This window comes from Podarcis filfolensis (genome assembly GCF_964270895.1).
Source record: "Podarcis filfolensis genome assembly, chromosome: 17".
Taxonomy (NCBI): domain Eukaryota; kingdom Metazoa; phylum Chordata; class Lepidosauria; order Squamata; family Lacertidae; genus Podarcis; species Podarcis filfolensis.
In genome coordinates this window covers 6,290,384-6,317,460 of record NC_139621.1, presented here as the reverse complement: position 1 = coordinate 6,317,460, position 27,077 = coordinate 6,290,384, and the positions used below count along the sequence as shown (strand labels likewise).

The window sequence follows — 27,077 nt, the reverse complement described above, 5'->3', positions numbered from 1 at the left end:
TCTCTCAGCCCCACTCACCTCACAGAGTGTTTGTTGTGGGGGAGGAAGGGAATGTTAGCCGCTTTGAGACTCCTTCGGGTAGTGATAAAGCGGGATATCAAATCCAAACTCCTCTTCTTCTTCTAGGTCTCCCAATGCTTTCAAAAAATGTACAAGCTTGCATATTGGCAAGTCGTTTGGGGAGGAAGGAAAATAATTCCATTATAGTCCAAGTGGTGATACACCATCAGAAACAGTTCCTTCTATACACTTAACCTGACTGAAGTTGATAATACCATTAGTAGTGGACATTGAATGGGAAAGGAGACAGCATTAAAGGTATGCTGAGCTTAAGCTACTGTTGAAATGATCAGAAGATTAAATCCAGAGGTGAACATCTGTACATGAGTGGTGGATTTCACTCAAAATGTTTTCTGCGGTGCGCTCATTTAAAAGTGCTGTTTATATAAAATTATTGCTACTGTCAGATAACAAGGGCTCCAGTCCTGTACACACTTACTTGGGAGTAAGCCTAACTGAGCAGAGTGGGACATACAGCCGAGTTAAGCAGTGCAGCCCTCTTGGCTAGGGTCAATAGTTTTAAAAACTTGATGCACCATTCAGACATCATTTCTTGCCTTCCTGGTACTGCCTGAAGCCGGCTATTTCATCCTACTGCATAGCAATCCTGATTGCAAATATGTCTTTCAACTTTTGACAAAACTAGAAACTGACCGGCAGAAACACACAACTGTAGCTGCAGAATTAAGTACAGTGGTACCTCGGGCTATATACGCTTCAGGTTACAGACTCCGCTAACCCAGAAATAGTACCTCGGGTTAAGAACTTTGCTTCAGGATGAGAACAGAAATCGTGCTCTGGAGGTGCGGCAGCAGCAGAAGGCCCCATTAGCTAAAGTGGTGCTTCAGGTTAAGAACAGTTTCAGGTTAAGAATGGACCTCCGGAACGAATTAAGTACTTAACCCGAGGTACCACTGTATTTGGAAGCAGATACTTTCAATATGGTACGCAATATAGTTGGACCAGTGCAACTATCTGTATGCCCAGACATTTACACAGGGAGCCCCCCAGGTAATCAATAAATTGAATTTGACAGTTCCCGCTTCTCTTTGCCTAAACTGCAGAGATAGGGAGGCGCTGAGCATAAGTTGTTGAACTGCAGCGGCCATCACATGGGACTTGGTAGTCCAACAATATCTGGAGGATCACAGGTAGTAGTTATATTATTAATATTTGTTAATTGCTTTGCTCAAGGAAGTGACTCAAAGCGACTTATAGACATCCTTACAGCTTTGCTCTGCAACAAGGCTGCTAGGAGCACAGGGCAAATGGGGCATTTGCCCATAATGGGGGCAGTTTGTAATTAAACCTGACAAGCAGATGGCTCAGCTAATACAATACAGACAAAACATAAGAAGACTAATTGCTTGAAACAAACCTAGAGCACCAGAACTGGTTTTTACTGGGTGGTACACTGGGCATTGTCATTTTATCCTCACAGGAAGTCTGAAAAGTAGGTTCAGCTGAGAAAGATTTGTGGCTAAGTATGGTTTTGACCCTGCAATGATCACATCCAAACCCACCACTCAAGTCCAAAGGTGGATAGAAGGTAGATTGGACTGAAGGGTAGATTGCTGGGTGATTTGTAGCATAGCATCAACTTTGAATATGATATTTAACAACAACAGCAACAACAAAAATATTGCCCTAAGTTAGGCTGTTGGAATATTTGATTTGTAGTAATTCAGATGTAGATTTGTAACAGGGTGGTGTAGTGAAAACCTGCTCAAATCTCAGCCAGTAAATTCAACTGGGAAATCTTGGAGTAGTTGCTCTCTCTCACCCTAACCTACCTCACAGGTAGGATAAACTTGGGACCGTGGAACTATGCAGGCCACATTGTGCTCCTTGGCAGGGAATGCATGCATAAATGAAATGAAACTAAACTTATACACGCAGGTGAGTCCTGTGTATGACTTGTGAGGCATCCCCAAACTCAGCCCTCCAAATGTTTTGGGACTACAATTCCCATCATCCCTGACCACTGGTCCTGTTAGCTAGGGATGATGAGAGTTGTAGTCCCAAAAACAGCTGGAGGGCTGTAGATAATTGCCTCTTCCCCCAACCCTAGATTTAAGTTGATGGGCATTGCCATTCAAATGGTGTGCATGCATGCACCATGTCATGTGATCGATTAAGTGGGGCAGGGCTCACCTGAGGCCCCTCCCCCAGTATTTTATTCAAGTTGGCACCCCGCCAGAATTTTGCATCTAGCTCTGGTTGGTGGACCTCAGGGTTCAAGAACACAGATCCCACTAGTCTAAGACCTGTCCATGCAGTGGCGTAGCGTGGGTTGTCAGCACCCGGGGCAAGGCAAGTAATTTGCGCCCCCTAACCCGTGGATTTACGCCCCCTAACCCGTGGATTTGCGCCCCCTAACCCGTGGATTTGCCCTAACCCCAGATGTTGCGCCCGGTGCGGCCGGCCCCCCCTGCACCCCCCACGCTACGCCACTGTGTCCATGTCTGCAAACTAGACAACACCTACCAACCAGGAAGTTCCTAGAACAGTTGGTCTGCAAGTACGTTGAAAAGGATGCTGTGATTACTAAGACCCAGCATGGGTTTCTCAAAAACAAGTCATGCCAGACAAATCTCATTTCTTTTTTGACAGTTACAAGCTTGGTGCATCAGAAGAATGCTGTGGACATAGTGTATCTTGATTTCAGGTTTTGTCCTGGGCCTGCTGTTATTTAGAAATATGTTAAACGACTTGCACAAAGGAATTGAGAAGTTGTTCATTCAATTTGCAGATGACACCAAACAGGGATGGGTAGCTAATGCCACTGAAGACAAAATCGGAATTCAAGAAGACCTTAACAGATTGGAGACCTAACAAAAAGAATTTTCAGCTAGGACAAACATTAGGCAGGAAAAAACAGCTGTACAGATATAAGGTGGGGGCCACCTGGCTTGCTAATAGTACATGTGAAAAGGATCTGGGGGTCTTAGAAGACCACAAGCTGAACGTCAACAGTGTGATGCAGAGGCAAAAAAAGAACAAGTGCTATTCTTGGCTGTATCAACAGACGTCTAGCATCCTGATCAAGGCAGGTAATAGCACTGTTCTGTTGTGCCTTGGTTGGACCCCACCTGGAATACTGTGTCCAATTCTGGGCACCACAATTTAAGAAGGACATTGACAAGCTGTAACATTTGTAGAAGAGGGCAATCAAGATGATCAAGGGTCTGGAAACCAAATCTTATGAGGAAAAGAGGAGCCAGAGGAGATATGATAGAACTTTAGCTATTTGAAGAAGGCTATCACACGGAACTGTGGGACGCGGGTGACGCTGTGGGTTAAACCACAGAGCCTAGGGCTTGCCGATCAGAAGGTCAGCAGTTTGAATCCCCGCAACGGGGTGAGCTCCCGTTGCTCAGTCCCTGCTCCTGCCAGCCTAGCAGTTCGAAAGCAAGTCAAAGTGCAAGTAGATAAATAGGTACTGCTCCGGCGGGAAGGTAAACGGCGTTTCCGTGCGCTGCTCTGGTTTGCCAGAAGCGGTATAGTCATGCTGGCCACATGACCCGGAAGCTGTACGCCGGCTCCCTTGGCCAGTAAAGCAAGATGAGCGCCACAACCCCAGAGTCGGCCACGACTGGACCTAATGGTCAGGGGCCCCTTTACCTTTATCACATGGAACATAAAGCAAGCTTCTTTTATCTTGTTCTGGAGGGTAGGACTCGAACTAACGGCTTCACGTTACAAGAAAGGAGATTCCAACTAAACATACGGAAAAACTTTCTGACAGTAAGAGCTGTTTGACAGTGGAAGAGTCTCCCTCAGAGGGTTTGGACTCTCCTTCCTGGGAGACTTTTAAGCAGAGGCTGGATGACCATCCATCATAGGTGCTTTAGGTGAGATTCCTGCATTGCAGAAGGTTGGACTAGATAATTCTTGGGGCTGTGCAGAGAAAGAAGGTTGCTGGCTAGAAAACAGCACCAGAAAGGCCTTGCTTCAATTTTCTAGCTTTTGAGAGAGTTTTGCTGAACCAGATCCAACATACGTTTCCTTTTTTTTAAATAAATATTTATTAGAGTTTTCAATTTTATACAAACAAAAAAGAAAAAGAAGGGAAAGAAAATATTAAAAACAAATCAATTTCAATATCAATTTTCAATAACATATTTCCTTGACTTCCTCATACCTCCCCTTCTTGTTTTCTAGTTCAAATTGTTTATCCAGCAAATCCTAATCTCTTAACATTCCATTTAACTAACACCTTATTTTCCAATCAACTTCTTTTGTAACTTAAACAATATTTATACCAATTCTTTTTGCCATAACAGCTAGAGACCACATAAATTCAATCCAGCATCTTTCAAAGTTCATTAACCAACATACGTTTCCAATACTGTCTCTGGAAAGCCATATGCAGGTGATGCCCCCAGTAGATACACTGCAGTTGAACATGGAGGCTCTGTTTAGGTATGGTTACTAATGGCCCCGTATGGAGTCACCCTTCCACTACCTTACCTCATTCTTCTTAAAGGATTTCTTGCTCAATCACAAACACTGAGAACCCTCAGTTAATGCCTCTGCTACCTCAGTTTCCCTCTCTGTAAAAGAAGGCATTAAGGTAATTTTAACCTTTGGGGTTTGCTATTCAGGTGCAATGTATGGAAGTGAGAGCTGGACCATAAAGAATGCTGATCGCCAAAGAATTGATGCTTTTGAATTATGGTGCTGGAGGAGACTCTTGAGAGTCCCATGGACTGCAAGAAGATCAAACCTATCCATTCTTAAGGAAATCAGCCCTGAGTGCTCACTGGAAGGACAGATTGTGAAGCTGAGGCTCCAATACTTTGGCCACCTCATGAGTAGAGAAGACTCCCTGGAGAAGACCCTGATGTTGGGAAAGATGGAGGGCACAAGGAGAAGGGGACGGCAGAGGACGAGATGGTTGGACAGTGTTCTTGAAGCTACTAACATGAGTTTGACCAAACTGCAGGAGGCAGTGGAAGACAGGAGTGCCTGGCGTGCTCTGGTCCATGGGGTCACGAAGAGCTGGACACGACTAAACGACTAAACAACAACAACAATTCAGGTGCAATGTGCTTTACACCAAAATGTGGTAAGCTAGCCCTGTGGCGTTGCTGGTGGGCAGAGACCCTGCTGCTCCTTCTACTAAGTGGGGCCCTGAGCATCTCTGCCTCTAAGTCCTACCTTGACGGCATCCCTCCTGCCATGGGAGGGACAAATCATTTGGCACCCTAAACGGGACTCCGGAAGAAGACACTCTTTCTCAGGGATGCTAATCCTGCCTCCAACCTCTCTCCACAAACCTTATCCCGCGACCCGGGCCCTTTTGTAGTCTTCCTAATGGTCCGCCCCTCTCCTCTTATGGCTGCCGGCGCCCCGGGCTTTCAGCTGTATCCAATTAAACGCCCTCCCCGGCCCACTGCAAGCAATATCTGATGGGCTCGGGAGAGCCGCACTTCCCCGCTCCTTCTGGGTCCGCTAAGCATGGAGGGCGAGCTTTTCGTGGACGGGCAGCTCCCGGAATTCTCCGTCCTGCAGGATCTGCTCAGCCCGCCCTGCCTGGAATCCGAGACAAGCAGCAGCCCCGGAGGGCCCAATCCGGCGGGCGCTGAGCCAGAAGCCGCCGCTCCCAGAGGATCCAGGTTAGCTCCTCTTGACACCTGCTCGTGAGAACGGGACGAATCCAGATCAGTTGCCCCTAAAGGAGGGAGGATCCGAAGCGTCCCTTCTTCTGGATCGGCCCCAGGGCACCGGTTCCTGACGGTAGGCAGGAGAATCCAATTTAACTTTAGGAGCCCATGGAGAACAAGCGAGGGCTGCAGCCTGCGGACGCTAAACTCCGCAGGGTTTACTTTCGAGTCAGTGTCCATAAGATCAGACTGTGCGGGCTGATCTATACGTATGTCTTGCATGGGCGAAGTCATAGGGGTGCAGGGGGACAGCTGCACCCCCAAAGTCAAGTAAATAAATAAAGTTTATTAACTGACCAGTTGTCGCAGATAACTCGGTTCTCCCCCCAACATAAAGTTGCCTCCCTAAGATAAATCCTGGCTACGCCCATGCTGCTAGGGAATAAATCCCCTTTATGGGAAGATTAAAACCTGCTTAGGATCGGCCTGCGAGACCGATTCTTCTCGCGCTTCCTCGAAAGCAAGCCCCCACCTGGGCGTGCCGATGCTTACTCCCAAGTAGCCGCGCGCTCAGGGGACCGGCTTCCAAGTCAGCAAGCGTTGGATCCGGCCTTCGGCGCAGCTCCACGAGCCGGCATCTGCTCCTTGATCAAATCGGCTAGCGGATCCGACCCGAACGCTGCTCCTTTGCGCGCGCTGCGCTGCCCCGGATCGCCAGCCCGCCAAGCGGCGCGAGCCTCCGCCCGGCCCGCCGCCATTGGCCGAAGACCCGGGCGTGGGAGGGGCGCCGGAGGGGAGAGGCAGCAGGAGGGCGGCTCCGGGGAGGTCAGTCAGGGGGGAGAGGACGGCGGGCGAAGCGGGACGAGGCGCCCCCTCGGCAGGGCTGGTGAGGCGCAGCCCCGGGAGGAGCGGCGGAGGGTCGCCCCAGCTGGGCGGGGCAGGGCGCCGTGGGCCTCCCCCCGGGTCTTTCCCAGGGGCCAGCCCCGCAGGGCGCGGCCTCGCCTCGCCTCAAACCCCTTGGGAAAGGAGCGCGAGCGAACGGCTTCCACTGAAAGGACGAATCCCTTCCGCCTGAAGGGAAAAGCGGCGCTGTGGGTTCGCCTTCTTCCCCAGGTGGTTGTGCTCCAAACTTAGCCGCCCAAATTACTCGAGGAATCCTCCTCAGAGTCGAGTTCTCCTTCGCTCTCCTGCCTGCTCTCTCTCCTGCCTTCGCTCCTTCTGCTGAAGTGATCCTGGGAGATACAATGAGGGCCGTCAAGGGTCGTCTAGTCCTGCCACTAGTGCAGGGCCGGATTGAGGTTTGATGAGGCCCTCAGCTGCTGAAGGCAATGGGACCCTTTATATGTCCAGCTCTCCTTCGTCAACAACAAATTGTCGCTGTGTTTTTGGGTTGAATACATGGTAATTTATGGACCTGATAGGTGTCTAAAGGCGTTTGCACAAACACAGAGTCGCTTCTCGTCGCGCCCCTTCAGCTGGTCTTGGAAGCGGGCATCTCCGGGCCCGGCTTTTTTAAGACCTTCATTTCTGTACCTCAGGAGTAACGAAAATCAATCCGTGGGTTCTCTCTCCTTATGCCACACCCGCCCGCCTCCCAGTCGGGATAACTTGGGGAAGCTCCTTGGTTTCAGGAAGGTGCTCATTACAAGGAATTCCTGAACTTAAAAGCAACTGTTTGGAGTTAGTTTTAAGTCCCTGCTTCCACGAGCCCAGGGCGCACAAAGGCAGGGGGTGTGGGGGGATCTGGCCAAGGGGATCTAGAGGTACCTGACAGTTCGCTCTGAAAGTGCTGGCCGAACCGGTCCCGAATGATGCTGCGCCGACAGGGGGCGCCCCCGGGCTGCGCTGCTTTTGGCTTTTCTGCTCGCCGCAACAGCCCTCGGGTTCCATCTACTGGCCACCATTGGGAACCGTTAAAGAGCCCCGGGTGCTAACTGTGCGAACTTCGAGAAGAAAAAATTTTTTTTTCCTTCCAGTAGCACCTTAAAGACCAACTAAGTTAGTTCTTGGTATGAGCTTTCGTGTGCATGCACACTTCTTCAGATACACTGAAACAGAAGTTGCCAGATCCTTCTATATAGTGAGAAGGTGGGGAGGGGTATTACTCAGAAGGGTGGTGGGAATGGGTGATTGGCAGATAGCTGTGATGAGCCTGTTGACGACTCTTAACGACTGCAATAGGTCTTACAGGAAAAAGCAAGGGGTGAGCACACGAAAGCTCATACCAAGAACTAACTTAGTTGGTCTTTAAGGTGCTACTGGAAGGAAAAAAAAATTTTTTTTTTTTGTTTTGACTATGGCAGACCAATATGGCTACCTATCTGTAACTGGAACTTCGAGAAGGACACTGCTGCGAGTTAATCGGAGGCTTTGCTATTGCTGCAGGCCTGCAGCTCTCGAAAAAGCTGCGCTTGGTTTTGGCCACTAGCCCTTCCGTCCTGTCCTGGGGGGCTGAGGACAGAGCGGAGGGGGGCTTTTCTCTGGGTTCGTTCCCTCGTGGCCGCAACCCACCCAGAGCCGCCCCGTGGGAACACGACCGGCGTGGATGTCGACCTGTGCTCACGATCTTGCCTTTCAAAGAGTTCGGGGAGGGGGGGACGCGATCGCCAAGCGCGAAAGCGGCTCGCTGGGACGCCGGGCGGCTCTTCCCTCCCCTCCCCCCAATTCTTTAAATTAGTTTTCACAATATTATAAACAAACAGACAGACACACAAGACAAACATAAATCATAGCCTTATTAAAAATTACACTTATTAACTTTGTTAAGTGACTTCCTCGCTTCCCCTTGGTTGAATTTCATTGCATGTCCTTTTAACGGTTTTCCAAATCCCAGTTCTTACGAAATTTAACTTAAACATTTACAGATAGGTAGCCGTGTTGGTCTGCCATAGTCAAAACAAAAAAATTTTTTTTCTTCCAGTAGCACCTTAAAGACCAACTAAGTTAGTTCTTGGTATGAGCTTTCGTGTGCATGCACACTTCTTCAGATACGAAGAAGTGTGCATGCACACGAAAGCTCATACCAAGAACTAACTTAGTTGGTCTTTAAGGTGCTACTGGAAGGAAAAAATTTTTTTTGTTTTAACTTAAACATTAACATCCTTAGATCTTCACCTTATGGAATTAAACATATTCCCGGCTGACGCGCTGCCCTCTGCTTCTCCCTCCTCCGCAGGTGCGAGCCCCTCGGCGCCATGGCCTGCTGCCTCCAGCTCCCGGACCCCAGCGCGCTCAGCTTCCTGCAGGAGACCGCCCAGCTGCTCTCCCCGCCGGAGCCCATCGGCAGAAAGCCGGACAGGCCGGCGGGCCGGGACGCGCGCCCCAGGCGCAGCGCATCTCCAGGCGCCGCTCTCGAGCCCTTGGATGCCCTGAGCCTCATCAGCCTGCACTGCGCCAGCCTCGGCGCAAAGCCCGCGGATCGGGGCGAGCGCGCAGAGGCCGGCGCGGCTGCCCGGGAGAGACTCCCCGGCGCCCTCGCCAAGGGGCTCCCCGCCCGGCGCCGGCGCGCAGTGGGCGCGGAGGCGCAGCGCGGGGCGGACGCCTTCCCTGCGGCCGAATCGCCGCGGGCCGGGAGGCGCGTCTCCCGCAAGCAGCCCCGACCCCAGCGGAGCTGCGAGGCCAGGGACGCCGCCTTCCAGGGGGTCACGTTTCGGATGCAGCTGAGCTTCTGCCGAAAGAGCTCCGGGGGTTGTCGGCTCCTCATTCGCCCGCGATACAGCAGGTACAGCCGCCACCCTGGGAAAGAGCAGGTTGCGTTTCTTTTCTGCTTGGCTGCAAACGCAAAGCCGGCATGAGATGTTTCATGAGATGCCTTGCTTTTTCCGCCTCGTCTTTAACGACCCCTTAGATCCCTAAGAGGGCATAGATGTACCTTCCGTAGTCTGCTTCTATGGCAGTTCCCAGGCCATTCAATGGGAAGACAGGCAGACAGGAGGTCTAACGCTTCGCCTGATGGGGGAGTACTTGCAGGATAGCCAGACCTAAATATAGGCAGCCTAATATGTTGGAAGTTAATGAGTGACCTCCAACCGCATTCACACTCAAGAAGAGATCTAATGAAATCAATGAACTCCAGTCTTCTCTCAGTATGAATAACACTGGAGTCGAAAATGGATTTTTGTTAAATTAAAAAGCACCTAGTATAACAGCACTTTTGTATTTATTGGTTGGATTTCTGAAAGGCAAGGGCCGATTTCCCGCTCAGTTAACAACCAAGGATTGTTGGCACAGGATATGTTGACTTATCTTGTTATTAGTGCTTGCATGATTTAGTTTTACAAAGGACTTAAATGTATTTAGAAGTCTTTTTTTAACAAAAAACAGCATGGTGGGGATGGGCCAAATTGGACTGAAACCATAGCATGGAAGGAAGAGGTGTTTTGCCCCTTGGCATCCTGAGAATAAAAGTTCAGAGGAGACAATTTCAACTAACAACTTATGTCTTCCTGACTGAAAATATATTGCCTCTTTCTTAGAACACTGGACAAATTCTATTCAACATGCTGGAAGGGTGATTAATGTTGCTGTATTTTCAACCGCACCTGTGATGTAATTTTGACATGTTCATTTAACACACTATTATACCACTTTAAACAGCCATGGTTTCCCCACAAGTAATCTTGGGAACTGTAATTTGAGGGTGCTGAGAGTTGCTGGGAGACCCCCCCCTTTTCCTCACAGAACTACAATTTCCAGAGTGGTTTAATAATCAATCCCTCTGCCCAGGGAACTGTAGCTCTGTGAGTGGAATATCCTAATCTGGTGATAACAGAACGATGCAAGGAGTGAGCTGCAGCCCAATATAGGAAAAGAGGTGGTCAGCGAACCCCTAGCTACTTTAAATGAATTCAGATCTCCAGGGACTGATGAGATGCACCCAAGGGTACTAAAGGAGCTTGCAGGTGTAATCTCAGAGCCTCTGTCTATAATCTTTGAGAATTCTAGGAGATCAGGTGAGGTCCCTGCAGACTGGAGGCGGACAAATGTTGTTCCCACCTTCAAAAAGGGGAGAAAAGAAGACCCAGGTAACAACCGACCTGGGTCGGTTGACATCAATACCAGGAAAGGTCCTAGATAAATAATTCAGCAGTTAGTCTGTGAGCACTTAGAAAATGATGCTGTGATTACTAAGACCCAGCATGGGTTTCTCAAAAACAAATCATGCCAGACAAGTCTGATAATTACAAGCTGGGGGGATCAGGGGAATGTTGTGGATGTAGTGTATCTTGATTTCAATAAGGCTTTTCATAAAGTCCCCCACTCTTGCAGAGAAGCTGGCAGAATGTGGACTGAATGAGGTTACTGTTAGGAGGGTTTGTAGCTGGTTGACTGACTGAGCTCATTAATGGTTCCTCGTCATCCTAGAAAAAGGAACAAGTGGGGTGCTACAGGGTTCTGTCCTGTTCAACATCTTTATAAACAACTTGGATGAAGGAATTGAGGGGACGCTTATCCAATTTGCAGATGACACCAAACTGGGAGGGGTAGCTAATACCACAGAAGACAGATTGGGGATTCAGAATGACATTAACAGATTGGAGAACTGGGCCAAAACTAATAAAATGAATTTCAATTAGATGGGGGACACCTGGCTTACCAAGTGTGAAAGGGATCTAGGGGTCTTAGTGGATCCAAAGCTTGGCATGAGTCAACAGTGTGATGCAGCAGCAAAAAAAGATAATGCCATTCTAGGCTGCATCAACAGAAGTATAGTGTCTAGATCAAGTCAGAACACACCTGGAAAACTGTGTCCAATTCTGGGCACCACAATTTAAGGAGGATATTGACAAGCTGAAACGTGTGCAGAGGAGGGCAATCAAGATGATCAAGGGACTGAGAAGAGATCTGATAGTCATCTTCAACTGTCTTAAGGACTGTCACATGGAAGATGGAGCAAGCTTGTTTTCTCCTGCTCTGTAGGGTAGGACCTTTACAAGTTACAAGAAAGGAGATTCCAAATCAACATCAGGAAGAACTTTCTGACAGTAAGAGCTGTTTGACAGTGGACTAGACTCCTTCACTGGAGGTTTTAAGCAGAGGTTGGGTGGCTATCTGTAATGGATGCTTTAGTTCAGATTTGTCCATTACAGAGGGTAGGACTAAATTACCATTGGGGTCCCTTCTAAGACTATAATTCTGTGATTCTATGGGAAGGGTAGCTAATGCCACAGAATACAGAATCAGGATTCAATATGATTGTAACAGATTGGAGAACTGGGCCCAAACTAAAAATAAAAAAAAATGAAATTCAACAGGGACAAATGTCAGGTTCTGCACTTAGGCAGGAAGAACCAGCTGCACAAATATAAGCTGAGGGACACCTGGCTTGCTAGCAGTACATGTGAAAAGGATCTAGGGGTCTTTGTAGACTACAAACTGTACGTGAGTCAACAGTGTGATGCAGCAGCAAAAAAAGCTCATGCTATTCTGCATCAACAGAAGTCTAGTTTCCCAATCAAAGGAAATAATAGTACCACTCTATTCTGCCTTGGTCAGACCACAGCTGGAATAGTGTGTCAAGTTCTGGGCACCTCAATTTAAGAAGGATATTGACAGGCTGGAACATGTTCATATGAAGGCAACCAAGATGATCAAGGGTCTGGAAACCAAGCCTTATGAGGAACAGTTGAGGGAGCCATCTTCAAACAGCTGAAGAGGTGTTTGTCACATGAAAGATGGAGTAAGTTTGTTTTTTTGCTTTGGGACCTGAACTAATGGATTCAATGGAAGGACTAAACACCAGGAAGAACTTTCTGATGGTAAGAGCTGTTTGACAGTGGAATGGGTGGACTCTCATTTCTTGGAGGTTTTTGGGCACTGGTTGGATGGTCATCTGTCATGGATGCTTTAGTTGATATTACTTCATTGCAGGGCATTGGTCTAGATGACCCTTGGGGTTCCTTCCAAGTCCACAATATATGATTCTATGAATAGGGGTACTCCAATAACTCTCAGCATCCTTTACAATTTTCTGGATTCGTTTGGGAGAAAAGAGGCAGTGTGGTGTAATGGTTTGAGTCTTGGCCTAGGACCTGGATTACCTCACAGGGTTGTTGTGAAGATAAAATGGGGGGGATGCATGTAAGTACACCACCTTGAGCTTCTTGGAGGAAAGGTGAGGTACAAATGTAATATACAGTATATATATGCCATGATTATTTAAAGTGGTGTAATAGTGCTTTAAATGTATGGGGCAGAGGGGCCTTAACTCTGAAATATTTTCAGTCAGGGAAGGTAAATATAATTGTAGCTCCATTTCTGGGATGAGTTACATATAACTCTGGAAGCTGCCTATATGTGCAACAGGCTTTAAATACCTGGGTCTGATTTTACTACTCCACAGGCTTTCACGTTCATTAATGTTTTCTTTTAAGCATGTGTTGTACGGTATAATTCTAGTAACCCTCGCTTATTTTGCTTCTGTCTGTAATGGAAGTGGATTAAGTGGCAAATGATGGTTCTAGGAGATGTCACAGGTTTCAAATCCCTCAACTCAGCAATAGATTATTTAGAATGATGTTTAGGTGTCCTTGAATGCATGACTCACCTCTCAGCCTCAGTTCCCCAATCATCAAAATGGGAATAAGGTGGCCTGTCCTGGAATGACTGAAGACACGTGAGATGAGAAAAAAAGGTTGTTGGTTCTCTTGAGTCTCAGGAATCACTGCAGAGCGCAAAACTAAGTCAATTAGTTTAGAAATTAGATTTCCGAAGCAGATCTAAAATACTATACATCTAATCTGTGTTCAGTGGAAAACTTGGGAAAAGAAGCCGAACCCCTTTAGCAAGAGAAGAATGCAGAGCTGGCAGTTCCAAGGAGGAAGAAGGATGTCCCTCTACCCACAGTACGTCAATAATTTAGGCAATAAATACTTGTAGTATCAGCTGGCAATATTTGGGATACTAAGGACAAAAAAAAAAGCTTGTGATAATTTTTTCACCAGGAGAAGTACAGAGTGGGGAGGGTCTTGTTCCACTTGCCAAGCATGTGGTTTTTCTGTAGCAAACCGATGTCCATTCCAGAGTCGCTTCACGCCATTAGTGGCTGCTGTAATAAACCCAAAAGCGTGAAAGGGGGGGTTACCTCCCTAAATATCAGTATGCCTTAATGGTGGGTTGTGCAGTACTAAGTGTAGCCATGTGCAACTTTCCTAAACACTTTAAGGGCTTACTGTGGGAAAGGCAAGTGAAGCTTGGCTGCTGTATCATCTGAACCAGTTCTGTCCTCTCAGCTGATCAGAGTAACTTTTATTCACACTTTGAAATGCTGTTCTGGAATCTTTTGATGAAGTAATATTCCAAATAAGGTATGCCAGGCTGTTTGAAATTAATACACATGAGGGAGGTGCTTTGAACATCCAATAAACATTAAGTATTGCTTATAATAAGATTTGTATTAACCCATTAAATACCACCCAGGGTTGTGGCTTATAAACTGCTATTTGACCCAGTTGCCCTTTGTCTTTAAGGGGATAAGTGCTGTGCTTCTTGCAAGACCAGGAAAACACCACTATGGAGAGATGCTGAAGATGGGACCCCCCTCTGTAATGCTTGTGGCATTAGGTACCTTATGACTGCTGAAATAGCATGGCGTATTTCTTGTTGGTTTCCTTAAAAGGTATGCCCAGCATATCTTCTGGCAGTGCAAAAAGTTTAAAAGATAATACACAACAGCACTGAGTACAACTTGCCATGTAGCCTGAAAAGGCTCTTCTCTGTTATCTGAAGCCAGATTTAGAAGCGATTGCAGCTCTCCTAGCAACAGCTAGAATTTGCATCGCTAAATACTGGAAGTCTGAAGCAATTCATTAGTTGAAAGATGGGCTGGAGAAGACACAGCAAGTGTTAACATGCATTCAAATGACATGCTAAATCACATAAGCCAGAAACCAACATGAACATAAGTTCTTAGAGTGTTGAGTGCTGTGCGTTTGTGGAATGAAGGAGTTGAGGACAATACCTTTACAGCTTATCCTCAGTGATCTGACTCCTAGATACTCTTTCTTATTCTTCCCCTCATTTGTGGCATCTGCTAGTATTATTTTAATATTTCAATAGGCTAAGATACTTACCTGTGTAATGGTGTCTAATATACTCTGCCATTCTTCTCTCCATTTATTTTTGATTTTTCATTATATAGGCACCCCCCCCCAAAAAAAAAGCGATGATGAGAAAAAAGCGATGATCTGAACTGCATGGCAATATGAAAGCATTTATCTGAGCTTTTTTAAAACAAGAAATAAAGTTACACCCTACTTTTCACCACAGATTTTTAAAAGCTACAATGGTCAAAATTTTAACACATTAGAACAGTATGTATTGTGCAAGAGCATCCTGAAATAAAACAGCTTAACCTGTTTGTTCAAGGCTTATTCATCTAAAAGGGTCTAACAGTTGCCACTGTACAGAAACAAGCTGTAACAAATTATCTACTTAATTGTGGGATGCTACAGTATATAACAAGGGACACAGGTGGCGCTGTGGTCTAAAGCACAGAGCCTAGGGCTTGCCGATTGGAAGGTCAGCAGTTCGAATCCCCACGACGGGGTGAGTTCCCATTGTTCGGTCCCAGCTCCTACCCACCTAGCAGTTTGAAAGCACGTGAAGTGCCAGTAGGTAAATAGGTACTGCTCCAGGCGGGAAGGTAAATGGCGTTTCTGTGTACTGCTCTGGTTCGCTAGAAGCGGCTTAGTCATGCTGGCCACATGACCCGGAAGCTGTCTGCGGACAAATGCTGGCTCCCTTGGCCTATAGAGCAAGATGAGTGCACAACCCCAGAGTCATCTGTGACTGGATCTGGGGTCCCTTTACCTTTACAGTATATAACAGGCCACAGCACGTGAGGCCATTGCAGTCTCTGGGCCACGCTCAGTGAAGCCCCAACACTATGCTGATTGACCCATATCATATGCCACCATCACCTTTCTTTCCTACCATATTTTTTGCTCTATAAGACTCACTTTTTCCCTCCTAAAAAGTAAGGGGAAATGTGTCTGCGTCTTATGGAGCAAATGCAGGCTGCACTGCTATCACAGAAGCCAGAACAGCAAGAGGGATTGCTGCTTTCACTGCGCAGCGATCCCTCTTGCTGTTCTGGCTTCTGAGATTCAGAATATTTTTTTTTTGTTTTCCTCCTACAAAAACTAGGTGCGTCTTGTGGTCTGGTGCGTTTTATAGAGCGAAAAATATGGTATATCCTGGCATCTGGGATCCTTAGCCTGATGTTTCACCTGACACCCCTCTGAAAGATGATGCATCTCCGCTTTCATGCCATTTGGAATTAACTGGGAGATTAAGTTGTGGCGGGGGGGCGGGGCGGGGGAGGTTACTACAATCAGACCTAAATGAATGGTATGACCTGCCACATGACTTAATCAACTCTGTTTTTGACCTTCAGGTACAAAAAGTACAGAATCCGGTGTTTTCAGTGCTGGAATATTCCAAAGCATGGTGGGAATCCCTTTTCTCATTGTTCCAGTTGTGGGCGCAGGCTGCATTTAGTTGCTGCCCAGGAGAAATCTCGGAAAAGGTAAAGGGTCAGGCGGCGGGAGAAGCAGCTTCTAAAACACACCAGCCCTACATTAGCCCTTCACCGGCAGGAAGAAAACACAGCTGCTGCCAACCTAAGGGCTCTCTTTTCTTTCCATTTCTAGATGTGGAAGCTTTCTAAGGGTTTGCAGTTAGCTGGATATCAAAACAGCTCTTGGGAAATCTGGCTGACTTGTCGGAAGGGTCTGGCTGAACAGCCTGGTAGATTGGTCATTAGGAGGTTCAGTGGATGAAGGGCTCTTCTTTGTTTGTCTTTGTCTTTGTTTGTACGCTGCTTTTGTTTTTGAAGTCAGTGCTATGTGTTGTATGTTGGGTGTTTGTTTGCAGTGTGTGGGAGGAGGCAGGAAAGAAGGGGATGTTGTTTGCAAGGAAAAAAGTGTTTGTTTCCATTAACTTCCATAAGCAATTGGGGCTACATATTGGAACAGAATGCAATGTTCCCATTGAGGATGGACATATTGAAACTGCTTTCAAGCAGTGATTCCCACCCAACCTTTTAGCACTTTGGGTTGCTGCCTTCTTGTTAATAGTTCTTTGTAGTGATGGACTGGAAAGTACAAAGAAACATTTCCACAAACTACAAACTTTGGGAACAGCAGTCATTGAGCAGTTGTGGTGGGGGAGGGAGTTTGTTTAAAAGACATGAAATGAAGCTCTTTCGTGAATTCCTGATGAATTTCTATTGCACTAAATATGGCAAGTGTAAATATATAATATTTATGATAGAAAATATTTATATACTTGATTCAAATATTTGTTGGGGATGCTGATAATTATCCTTTGTCAGTACAACATGCAGCATTGCTGAATGTTTCTCAGAAAGTGTGTCCAACTAGGATTCTGCCATGGGGCACTTTTCTTTTCAAAGTGGTATTTATTTTTGTAAATAGTGTTTATATTTGAAGTATTTGTTTTCTGTATTCTCCCTTACATAGCACAGCCAAAAGAAAATGAAAATGAAAAATGTTGTGAAATTGAAAGCAATTACTCTGATTTTCCTGTAATTTTTTGCTTACTATCCCAAGTCAAGGTTTTGTTCAAGAGTACTGTTCTTGATGGTTATTTTGCTGGTTATAAGCTTCTGCAATAAATATTATTTATTGTAACTGAGTCTGGGAAATTCTTAACCTGAAACTGTTCTTAACCTGAAGCACCACTTTAGCTAATGGGGCCTCCTGCTGCTGCGCCGCCGCCGGAACACAATTTCTGTTCTCAACCTGAAGCAAAGTTCTTAACCTGAAGCACTATTTCTGGGTTAGCGGAGTCTGTAACCTGAAGCATATGTAACCTGAAGCGTCTGTAACCCGAGGTACCACTGTACCAAAAGCCTTTTAAGGTCTTCAGTGCCACATCTGAGGCATGGATTACGTAATATTTTTGCCCATTGATTCATATATATAGCTTCCAACCCTTTGATAAATGCTATCCCAAAGTGCATAATTTCCATAGTTCTCTTCATAAATGCCCAAGAGGCATTGTCAAATGCTTTTTCAGTATCCAGAAATATTAAGATAGCCTCTTTTTCATTCTTCTTTTCTAAGAGTTCGATAATATTCAATACATTGTTATTTCTTAATTGTTTTGTTGGTAAGCAGCCTATCTGCTCTTCATGTATATAAGTTTAAAAAATCATTCTCTGTTCAATGCAGTTTGTCCTTATCTCCTGCCTCTTTCATTCAAAGTTTCCTGGGAATTTCCTCTGTGGCCCCCTTCTTCGCTGCCATCACTATCTGTTTTAATTGGTTTTCTTCTACACCTTTATTGTTACTGTTTTTTTGGGTTTTATTCAGAGATCCTTTCTTCCACCTCGCTTTGACCTGCAGCTGTTTTCTTCACTCTGCTGTACACCTACTATAATCAGGCTCAAGGGTATTTGGATATTCCTTAGATCTGCTGGCATTATAATACCTTCCTCCCCACCTTTTTTCCCCTTGACATGTTCGCACTTTACACTCTGTTCTTCCTTCACTCGTTTTTTCAAGTTCCACCACTCACATTATTGTTGTCGTTCTTGTTCTTGTTATTTATTAATTTGTGTACTGCCCTTCTTCTGTGGATCTAAGGGTTGTTTGCAACATAAAAATACAAGATAAAAACCACACACAATATGTAATAAAAACAAGGACAAAAACAAACCAATAATTGCTCCCCCAAACACATTTAAAAGGGTGCATCACACTGTTGACTCTTGTTAAGCTTGTGGTCTACTAAGACCCCAAAATCAGTTTCACAGGTACTGCCAATAAGCCAGGTGTCCCCCATCTTATATTTGTGCAGCTGGTTCTTCTTTCCTAAGTGTAGAACCTTTTAGCCTTGTTGGAGTTCAGCATGGGCTCTTAAATTTATCTCCTTGAAATCTATGGAAGTAAGAAATGCTTAACTTTGGCTGATGTTAGTTTTTTAGTTGTACAAGGTATGTGAGAAAGTAAGTGAGTGTCTGTGAGCTACAGTGGAACCTCGGTTTTTGAGTGTCTCGGGAAGCTGAACGTTTCAGTTTTTGAACGCCGAAAACCCGGAAGTAAATGCTTCAGTTTTCGAACACACCTCAGAAGCTGCGTGTTTTTCAATAGTCTTAATTGAACCTGCAGCCAGCCCTTTGCACCTCAGTTTTTGAACATTTCAGAAGTCGAACAGTCTTCCAGAATGGATTACGTTCGAAAACCGAGGTACCACTGTATTTAGTTTAGGCTGGGATAGTCAACATGGTGCCTTCAAAACTCCCATTAGACCCAGCCAGCACAGCCAATGCTCAGGGATGATGGGAGCTGGATTCCAACAACATCTGGAGAGCACCATCTTAGCTATTCCTAGTTCAGGGGAATTTAGATTATTGTTGTCTGCTGCCTTCTAGGAAACTGCTTTATATTAAGTCGGACTATTAGCCCACAATGCTCACTATTCACTGCCTGACAGCTGCTCTCTAGCATTTCAGAGTGGAATCTTTCCTCTTATATTTGCACTTGTCAGGAATGGAATCTGGAACATTTTGCATGCAAAATATATGCTTTATCGCTGCATGACAGCTGTTCCTTTAGTATTGTTCCAGAGAGGTAGAATACAATCTTCCACAAGTGGTGGACATGTAAAAAGGTAAAAGTGTATTGGGAAATGATTTATGATGAATTGGAAAAAAATGTTCAAAACTACTATCCCACAAAAACCAGAGTCCTTTTTGTTGGGGATAATCCATACTGAAATTCTCAGGTGCCGAAAAAAGGTGTGCAACAACTACGGCCCGTGTTTTATTAGCTCCCAAATGGAAAGTGAGTGAGGTCCCAACTAAAGAGGATTGGCAACTTAAATTTGACAGAATATGCACAACTTGCAGATTTAACATATAGAATAAGAGAGCAAGAAGAACATATGTTTCTAGAAGACTGGAATACATTTATTGGATATATGGAAAATAACTGTATACAGCTGAAAACGCTGGCAGCATGAAGATAAATTCAACAGAGTAAATAATTTTTGATGGATGTTAAAGTGGAAAACTGATCTGTATGGTTACAGTAAAATATGCAGGGATGTAGGATACATAGAATGAACCATGGAAAGAGAAGAAGGGAAATCACTGGATATTTTAAAGTTTGTAAAATGTTTATTTGAAATTGAAAAATTGAAAATGTAATAAAATATATTATAAAAGAAGAAGAGAGTTGGAATACAAATATTTGAATGAACGTGCGTACATTGAACAAGGTCCCATTATTCCCTTTAGCCATCCACGTCTGAATCGGATTTAGTACATCATAGCTGATACAGTGGCAAACATGAGATGCCTGTTAACCAACCTTTCACTATTACTGTTGAAAAAATACCCTCTTCCCCAGGAGACCCCACAGAGCTTCCTTGACATCTTTGTTCCTGAGGCTGTAGATGTAAGGGTTGGACATTGGGGTGATGACAGTGTACACCACAGCAAAGACAGCCCCTCGATGCGATGAGTAGCTGGATGTTGGCAGAAAGTAGGCAGCAATGATAGCTCCATAGAAGAGGGTCACCATGGTGAGGTGGGAGCCACAGGTGGAGAAAGCTTTGCGCCTCCCCGAAGATAACTTCATCACAGCTACCACAATGCGGACGTAGGTGAGGAAGATTAATACACAAGGTCCAAGAAGGACGACGGAACCTTCAAAGAAGATGAGGGCTTCATTGACGCTGGTGTCTGAGCAGGACAGCTGCAGGAGGGGCTGATGGTCACAAAAGTAATGGAACAAGTGGTTGTCCCCATGATAACTGAGACGCAGGAGGAGGCTGGCATGGAGCATGGAGTGGAGGGTAGAAACAATCCAGCAGCCAGCTACCAGGTGTCCACAGACCTTCTGGTTCATTACCGTAGTGTAGTGTAGTGGATTGCAAATTGCAACATAGCGATCCAGAGCCATGACGCTCACTATCAGAAGGTCAGTCACGCCAAACACGCAGAAGAAGAAGAACTGAGCCATGCAGCAGTGGAAAGGGATAGTCTTGGAAGTGGAGATGATGTGAGCCAACATCTGAGGCACAGTGACTGATAGGAAGCCCACATCCACCACAGAGAGGCTCCGAAGCAAGAAATACATGGGAGTCTGGAGTCGGGCATCCAGAGAGATGAGAATGATCATCATGATGTTGCCCAGAAGTCCTACTCCATACATCAGCAGAAAGATTAGGAACAAGAGTGGCTGCTCTTTAGGCTGGGCGGAAAAACCCAGAAGGACAAACTCGACGATGTCTGTGCCATTCTCACAGTCCATGGGACCTGCAGAGAGAAACACACCACACAGCTGGCATGAGCCAAAGGTCTTCATAGCATAACTACCTGTGTAGTAATTGCACGGGCTGTCCACCCCAACCTGTTCTCCAAATGCTGGAAGGACCTGGCAGGGAGAGGGAGAGGTTGTGAGGTGTTGCAAGTCACAAGCCAAATGGTAAGCTGCCACACCTCCTTTCCTGGGCACCCTCGAATGGGGTCCAAGGAGGAAAACCCCCCCTTTGATATTTACCAGGTTGCCCAGTCCTGTGTCACTGTACCATGACACAGACAGAAATCCAACAGGTAGATGTACCAAGGGGTCAGACACCAGTTTAGCTTCTCTGGGCAAAAGCACAAAACACAAAAGGTAAAAGTCCTTTTCCAAGTTTATTGAAACAGCCACTCAGAAAGTAAAAGCTTGCACATTTCTTGGAAGGTTACAAACAGAAAATAGAAAACATTATAAAATATAGCTAACTAAAACATACTCACAAAATCCAGTAGTTCAAAGCACAGCGAGTAGTCAAAATCTCTTTGCTGGTCAAACGCCTTGTGGCAACAAATGCCAGGGCAAGATGTTCTGCAGTTTTCATCTGAATTCCCCAAAGCTTTATCCTTGAGAATCCCACATGGAGAAGGGGTTTAGGGACCAATCATTTCTTTAGGTTAATTACCAATTACCAATGGCTGTATGATGGGACTATATCTGCCGATTATCAGGAGACCAGCACAGCTGAACTTTGTTTATGCTCAAAGGACCTTGAGATCAAAAGACTGCTTCTTTGTTCCCAGACTTTTCTGATATGTACCAGGCTCTTGAGCTGTAAATTGCCTGATAGCCTTTTCACACCCAGTCCACATCCGAGCCCCCAGCTGCCAGGATCTACAAATCAGATAACATCTCTTTCCTGCTGTGACATATGAGAGTGCTGGAGGTGAAATAGTTAAGCAGGTTACCCAATCAGAACCCAGGGGGGTGGAGTCAGAGGGACTATAAAACCAGCTCTGGGAGGGACGAATGGAGAGTTCGTTGGGTGGTTGGTTGGAGTGGGAATGAATTGGGATAGAGTTTGTGGGTAGGTTGAGTGAGTGTAGCAAAATAAACTGAGTCAAGAACAGTTAGGAGCTAGGAAGACAAGTAAATATCTGAGAGGTGGGTTAGCGAGTGACAGCAGGTAGCGGAAGTTATAGGTCTGGATAGGCACCCCATGGTTGTAATTGACTGACCGTTTAAGAAACCTCACGCTTGTTAAACTGCAATAAATAAACAAAAGTTTATGTTCTAATTTAACCCTGACTGGACTCAGTATTTTACCAGGTAGGGCCTGGGTGGTGGCAGCAAGAAATAAAGTGGTGGCACAGGGATCAATAGATGGTGTCCGGGGACCCTGTGGGATCGCCACAGAAAAGTGGCGGCAATGGCGGGAGTCAATAAGTCTAAGAGCCTGTGAGGGGAAGCAATACACCTGGAGAGGGGAAGGGTAAATCGGTGAAGTGATTACCTGGCCCGAGGGTGTGATTGAGGTAAACCCCAGATTTCCGCGAAGCCGAGATCACAATAAGAGCAAGAGATCTCAGAAGTGTGATGGCCTGGGATTTGGACTCGGATGCTGAACCTGAGGCATCCCAGCCTGCACAGGATTCCCCGCCTCCAGAACCAGCTGAGCCGGGGCTGGGGCTTGAGCCTGAAGGGTCCTCACCTGTGCTGGATCCTCAGGTGCAGGCACCAGCTGAGTCTGCTCTGGCTCCTGAGGGGATGGAGGACCCATTGCCTGCAGGTGCTCCACTCTCAGCCCTGTCAGGGGAAGCTGAGGTTGCCTCTGGGTCCGGTAACCCTCCAGCCTCTCCTGAGCTGCAGAGGCTCAGGGCAGAGAGGTGGAGTGAAATAAGTTCCCGCAGGAGGAGTGCTCACCTCCAGGCCAGTGGACCTGGGCCGCCCTATGCCTCGGGGCAGATAAAAGCCAGCCAGTCCCAGTCCCAGGTTGCGGGAGCAACATCGTTGGTAGCCAGTTCCTGCCTGAACCCTGTCCTGCTTTCTTGCTGGAGCTCCTGACCTCACCCGACTCCCTGCCCTGTGCCCAGCTTCAGCTTTGATGGACTTCCTCCATACTGCACCTTCGACCTCGGCCTGGACTCGGACCTTGCCTCATGGTTAACCCACGGGACCAACACAAGAAGACTGTTCTGGCAGAGGCTTAGGCTCAGGGTCAGTGGAAGTAAGCTTGAAAGGTTAGAGGCAAAAACCTAAAGCTATACTTTGGGGACCAGGGTCTTGAAAAGCCAAGCCGGGAGGAACATTCTCTTATTTAATTAATTAGTGCAAAATACTAACTCACACATAATGCCCCCCCAAGAAGACCAAGCACCCTGTGAGAGAAAACCCATACGAAAGCTCTGGGGAAGAGAATGGGAATCCCCAGGGGGAGGAAAGGAGAATAGAAGAGATGACTAAAACACCACCTGAACTATGGCTGAGATGACTGGCAGAATCCGTGACCAAGGAAAAGAGACGGTGGAAGAAGACTGTAAGAAATTTAAAGTTTATCTTAAGAACTGTTGTAAAATCAATGAGTGCTAAAATGTCATGGGTAACGTAAAACAGAATTGCAGCGATAAATGATTGGGTAAGAGAAAAAGGATTAAAGAAAGGGTATCATAAGTAATTGAAATTAGGGGTTGCTGAAAAAGTTTAAAACAGGGATGCAGAAAAGGGAGGTATGGGGAAGTCGTTGAAATAAGGCTTAAGAAAAAGAGGTTATGAAATTATACGTGTTTGTATGTTTGTTTGTTTGTGTATTGTTAGTTGTAATGTGTTTTAATTCATGTTGGAAAATCAATAAAAATTTATTTAAAAAAAACAAAAAACCCCACCTGAAGTAGAAGTTCCACAGTTCTCAGAGGATTTTGAAAAGTGGAAATTTGTACAAGAATATAACTTGAAATTAGAGCTTGAGAAAAATACAACTGAACAAGACTTGGAAAAAGAAAAATTGAGGGCTGAGCAGGAAAGGGAATAGCAGTGGTTTCAGTTAGAGATGAGACTGTTGGAATTAATGGTATGATTGGAAAATCAAAATAATAGTAATAACACCAATGGGCAGAATCAAATGAAGATCGATTTTAAATGCTTTACTGAGTTTAGGCATAAGGATAGCACAGAAGCATTTTTAGTATCCTTTGAGAGAGCCTGTCATGATTTTCAAGTGAGAGAGGAAGATAAAATGATGATCTTGAGAGCTAGAATAAGTGGTTCTCTATTTTTTTTATAAGATATTTATTAAAGTTTAACAAAAAGGTTTACATAAATAATAAACAAGATACAAAAAAAAAACCAGATAACCAAAAAACAACAAAAAATAAGAATAAAAATACAAAATTCAAAAAGACAAATAGAAAGAAAAAATTAAAAACAAATCCATTTTTGTAACTTTAAATTCATTTAACTTGTTTCCTTGACTCCCTCACACCTCCCCTTTTTGTATTCCAATTTAAATAATCAAATCAGCAAATCCTTACCCTCTTTCATTTATCTTAACTCTATATCGTAACATATTATAACTCTATATTTTCATCCGTTTATCAGTTCATTTTTGCATATTCTTATTAACTTTTGTTGCTAAATACCACTTATTCCAGTGGTAGTGGTAGTGGAATAAGTGGTTCTCTAGCCGAAATATATGCACAAATGACTGAGGAACAATCCCGAAATTTTGAGGTGTACAAGCAGTTAATATACACCCGCTTTGGGATTACCTCAGAGCAGTTGAGAAAAAAATTTAGAAGTGTGACAAAGGTGAGGGAGGAAACCTATGTGCAGCTGGGTACAAAGATAAAAACTTACCTCACGAGATGGTTAGAGCAAGAGAATGCAGACGCAGTACCAAAGATTAGGGAAGTGATAGCGTTGGAGCAATTTTACGGCACAATAAATGGCCAATTGAAGTACCTGATAAAAGAAAGGAACCCCAAGACAATAGAGGAAGCGGCTGGTTTAGCCGATAAAATAAATGAAATGGCCCACAGATTTGATGGGCCAAAATTTGGTGGGAGATATTGGGAAACAAACAATAATAAATTTCAGCAAACCAAAGGAAAGATTACCTCAGGAACTGATAAGAGAAGTAGCTCCTCTTCAAAAAGCCCACATGAGAAGGCACACACCCATACGGAGTTTACTGAGGGAAAAGTCAATAAAACAAGTTATGCAGGACCCAAAGACATTTCAGGCTGGAGATGTGGAAAATTAGGTCATAAAAGTTTTGATTGTAAAACAGGAAAAGAAACGTCTATTGGTAGCACCACACAAAAACAGACATATTGTATCCAGCCTGTGGAGCAGGGCAAGACTAGTCAGGTTGTCAAGGGAACCGACATGCCAGCTAGGCCCGAGCCTGCTGAGGTAGTAGACGCCAAAGTCCTGCACTGTTATGCAATTCAACAAGATAATCTCTTGTTAAAGAAAGCTGGAGAGTATATCTGGATGGACGGAAAAAGATATCTTGGGTTAAAGGACACGGGTTCACAAGTCACTATAGTCCACCCGGAGATAATCAGGGATGAAGCCATAATTCCAGGAAAATTAATAAAATTAAAAGGCATTTCTAAACAAGCAGAGATCCTAAAGGTGGCGGAAATAGATGTCAGGTTCAAAAACTGTGCAGGGAAGTGGCAGGTAGCCCTTTCGGAAGAAATTCCCACCCCTGTGCTCATTGGTTGGGACATTTTAGAACATGTGCAGAGTCCTTTCATAGTTACCAGAGCAAACGGGAGCCTATAGTCACCTAATCCTGAGGGGGTGGATACAGTAGCAGAGGCAGACAATGCTGAAGGACAGCAAGGGAATGATCAGTGTGAGGAAAGAAAAGACACCTTTTTATTTCCTTTGACTAAAAGTCAAACCCCAAGTTTTGCCAAAAAGCAAAAAGAAGATACTGAGTTACAAATGTGCTTTGAGGCAGCCGAGTCGGAGAGGCCGTTAACTCCTGAGTGCCCAGAACGTTTTTGTTCGAGCAAGGACCTTTTATATCGAGAAGTCCTTGCCCCACCATCCGGGGGGGGGGGGTGAAGAAGTGAGAAGACAGTTAGTAATCCCACATGAATACCGGGGCCAAATCCTGCAGCACGCTCACAATAGTGTATTTGGAGCGCATACAGGTATTACACGTACAAAACGGAGAGTGGCTCAGAATTCTTATTGGCCAGGCATGGGGAAACAAATAAAACAATACTGTCAAGCTTGTGACATATGTCAGAAAAGAGACACCGGTCAAGACAAAACAAAAGCCAAATTGTGCCCCTTGCCTATCATATCAACCCCTTTTCAACGGTTAGGGCTGGACCTGATAGGGCCCTTGCCTAGAGCCAGAAGGCAGGGAAACATCCTCACCATAGTGGATTACGCAACCAAATATCCAGAAGCCATTCCGTTGCGAAACATTGAAATGGAAATGGTGGCAAACGCTTTAATTAACTATATGAGTAGATTGGGCTTTGCCAGTGAAATAGTCACTGACTTGGGTTCTTCTTTCTTCTTTAACGAAAAGAGTATGGGAAGTGTGTGGTATTAAGCATTTAACATCAACACCTTACCACCCTGAAACTAATGGATTAGTTGAAAGATTTAATGGAACCCTAATGAGAATGATTAAAGCCTATACTGCAGAAAATCCCAATGATTGGGATGATAAGATACAACCACTACTGTATGCATCTAGGGATGTACCCCAAGAAAGTACCAGGTTTAGCTCATTTAAGTTATTGTGCGGGAGGCCCCATTAGCTAAAGTTAAAGCTAAAGTCAGGTTAAGAACAGTTTCAGGTTAAGAACGGACCTCCAGAACGAATTAAGTTCTTAACCCGAGGTACCACTGTATTTAGTTTAGGCTGGGATAGTCAACATGGTGCTGGGATAGTCAACATTAGACCCAGCCAGCAGAGCCAATGCTCAGGGGTGATGGGAGCTGGATTCCAACAACATCTGGAGAGCACCATCTTAGCTATTCCTAGTTCAGGGGAATTTAGATTATTGTTGTCTGCCACCCACTAGAAAACTGCTTTATATTAAGTTGGACTGTTGGCCCACAATGCTCACTAATTATATTCACTGCCTGACAGCAGCTCTCTAGG

General features: G+C 45.3%; 2 protein-coding genes across 7 annotated transcripts; one reads left to right on the top strand and one right to left on the bottom strand.

The window, feature by feature from the left end:
• Window positions 1–6,527: 6,527 nt before the first annotated feature.
• On the top strand, window positions 6,528–17,323 carry ZGLP1 (zinc finger GATA like protein 1). Its single transcript, XM_083593979.1, has 6 exons — window positions 6,528–6,555; window positions 8,845–9,390; window positions 13,419–13,513; window positions 14,138–14,231; window positions 16,066–16,197; window positions 16,322–17,323. Exons 2-6 carry the CDS (start codon window positions 8,864–8,866, stop codon window positions 16,350–16,352), a joined length of 879 nt encoding a protein of 292 aa, XP_083450105.1. The 5' UTR covers window positions 6,528–6,555; window positions 8,845–8,863; the 3' UTR covers window positions 16,353–17,323.
• Window positions 17,324–19,440: 2,117 nt separating this feature from the next.
• Window positions 19,441–25,090, bottom strand: LOC310752817 (olfactory receptor 1B1-like). 6 transcript variants are annotated; one of them, XM_083593888.1, is made up of 3 exons: window positions 23,824–24,203; window positions 21,203–21,293; window positions 19,441–20,958 (listed from the first exon to the last, which is right to left on the bottom strand). In XM_083593888.1, exon 3 carries the CDS (start codon window positions 20,951–20,953, stop codon window positions 20,018–20,020), a length of 936 nt encoding a protein of 311 aa, XP_083450014.1. In that variant the 5' UTR covers window positions 20,954–20,958; window positions 21,203–21,293; window positions 23,824–24,203; the 3' UTR covers window positions 19,441–20,017. The 6 variants fall into 6 exon arrangements, with proteins under 6 accessions (XP_083450014.1, XP_083450011.1, XP_083450013.1 ...); XM_083593885.1 differs by lacking the exon at window positions 23,824–24,203 and adding an exon at window positions 21,445–23,243; XM_083593887.1 differs by lacking the exon at window positions 23,824–24,203 and adding an exon at window positions 23,123–23,243 and having other exon boundaries at window positions 21,203–22,525.
• Window positions 25,091–27,077: the final 1,987 nt, after the last annotated feature.

What these genes read in the sequence shown, in the direction of transcription:
- LOC310752817 (XM_083593889.1), bottom strand. Translation starts at nt 20,953, where the DNA reads ATGGACTGTGAGAATGGCACAGACATCGTCGAGTTTGTCCTTCTGGGT.
- ZGLP1 (XM_083593979.1), top strand. Translation starts at nt 8,864, where the DNA reads ATGGCCTGCTGCCTCCAGCTCCCGGACCCCAGCGCGCTCAGCTTCCTG. An exon ending in AGGATGTCCCTCTACCCACA is followed by an intron (nt 13,514 to 14,137) that starts GTACGTCAATAA and finishes TTTGTCTTTAAG; the next exon opens with GGGATAAGTGCTGTGCTTCT. An exon ending in CAGGAGAAATCTCGGAAAAG is followed by an intron (nt 16,198 to 16,321) that starts GTAAAGGGTCAG and finishes TTCCATTTCTAG; the next exon opens with ATGTGGAAGCTTTCTAAGGG.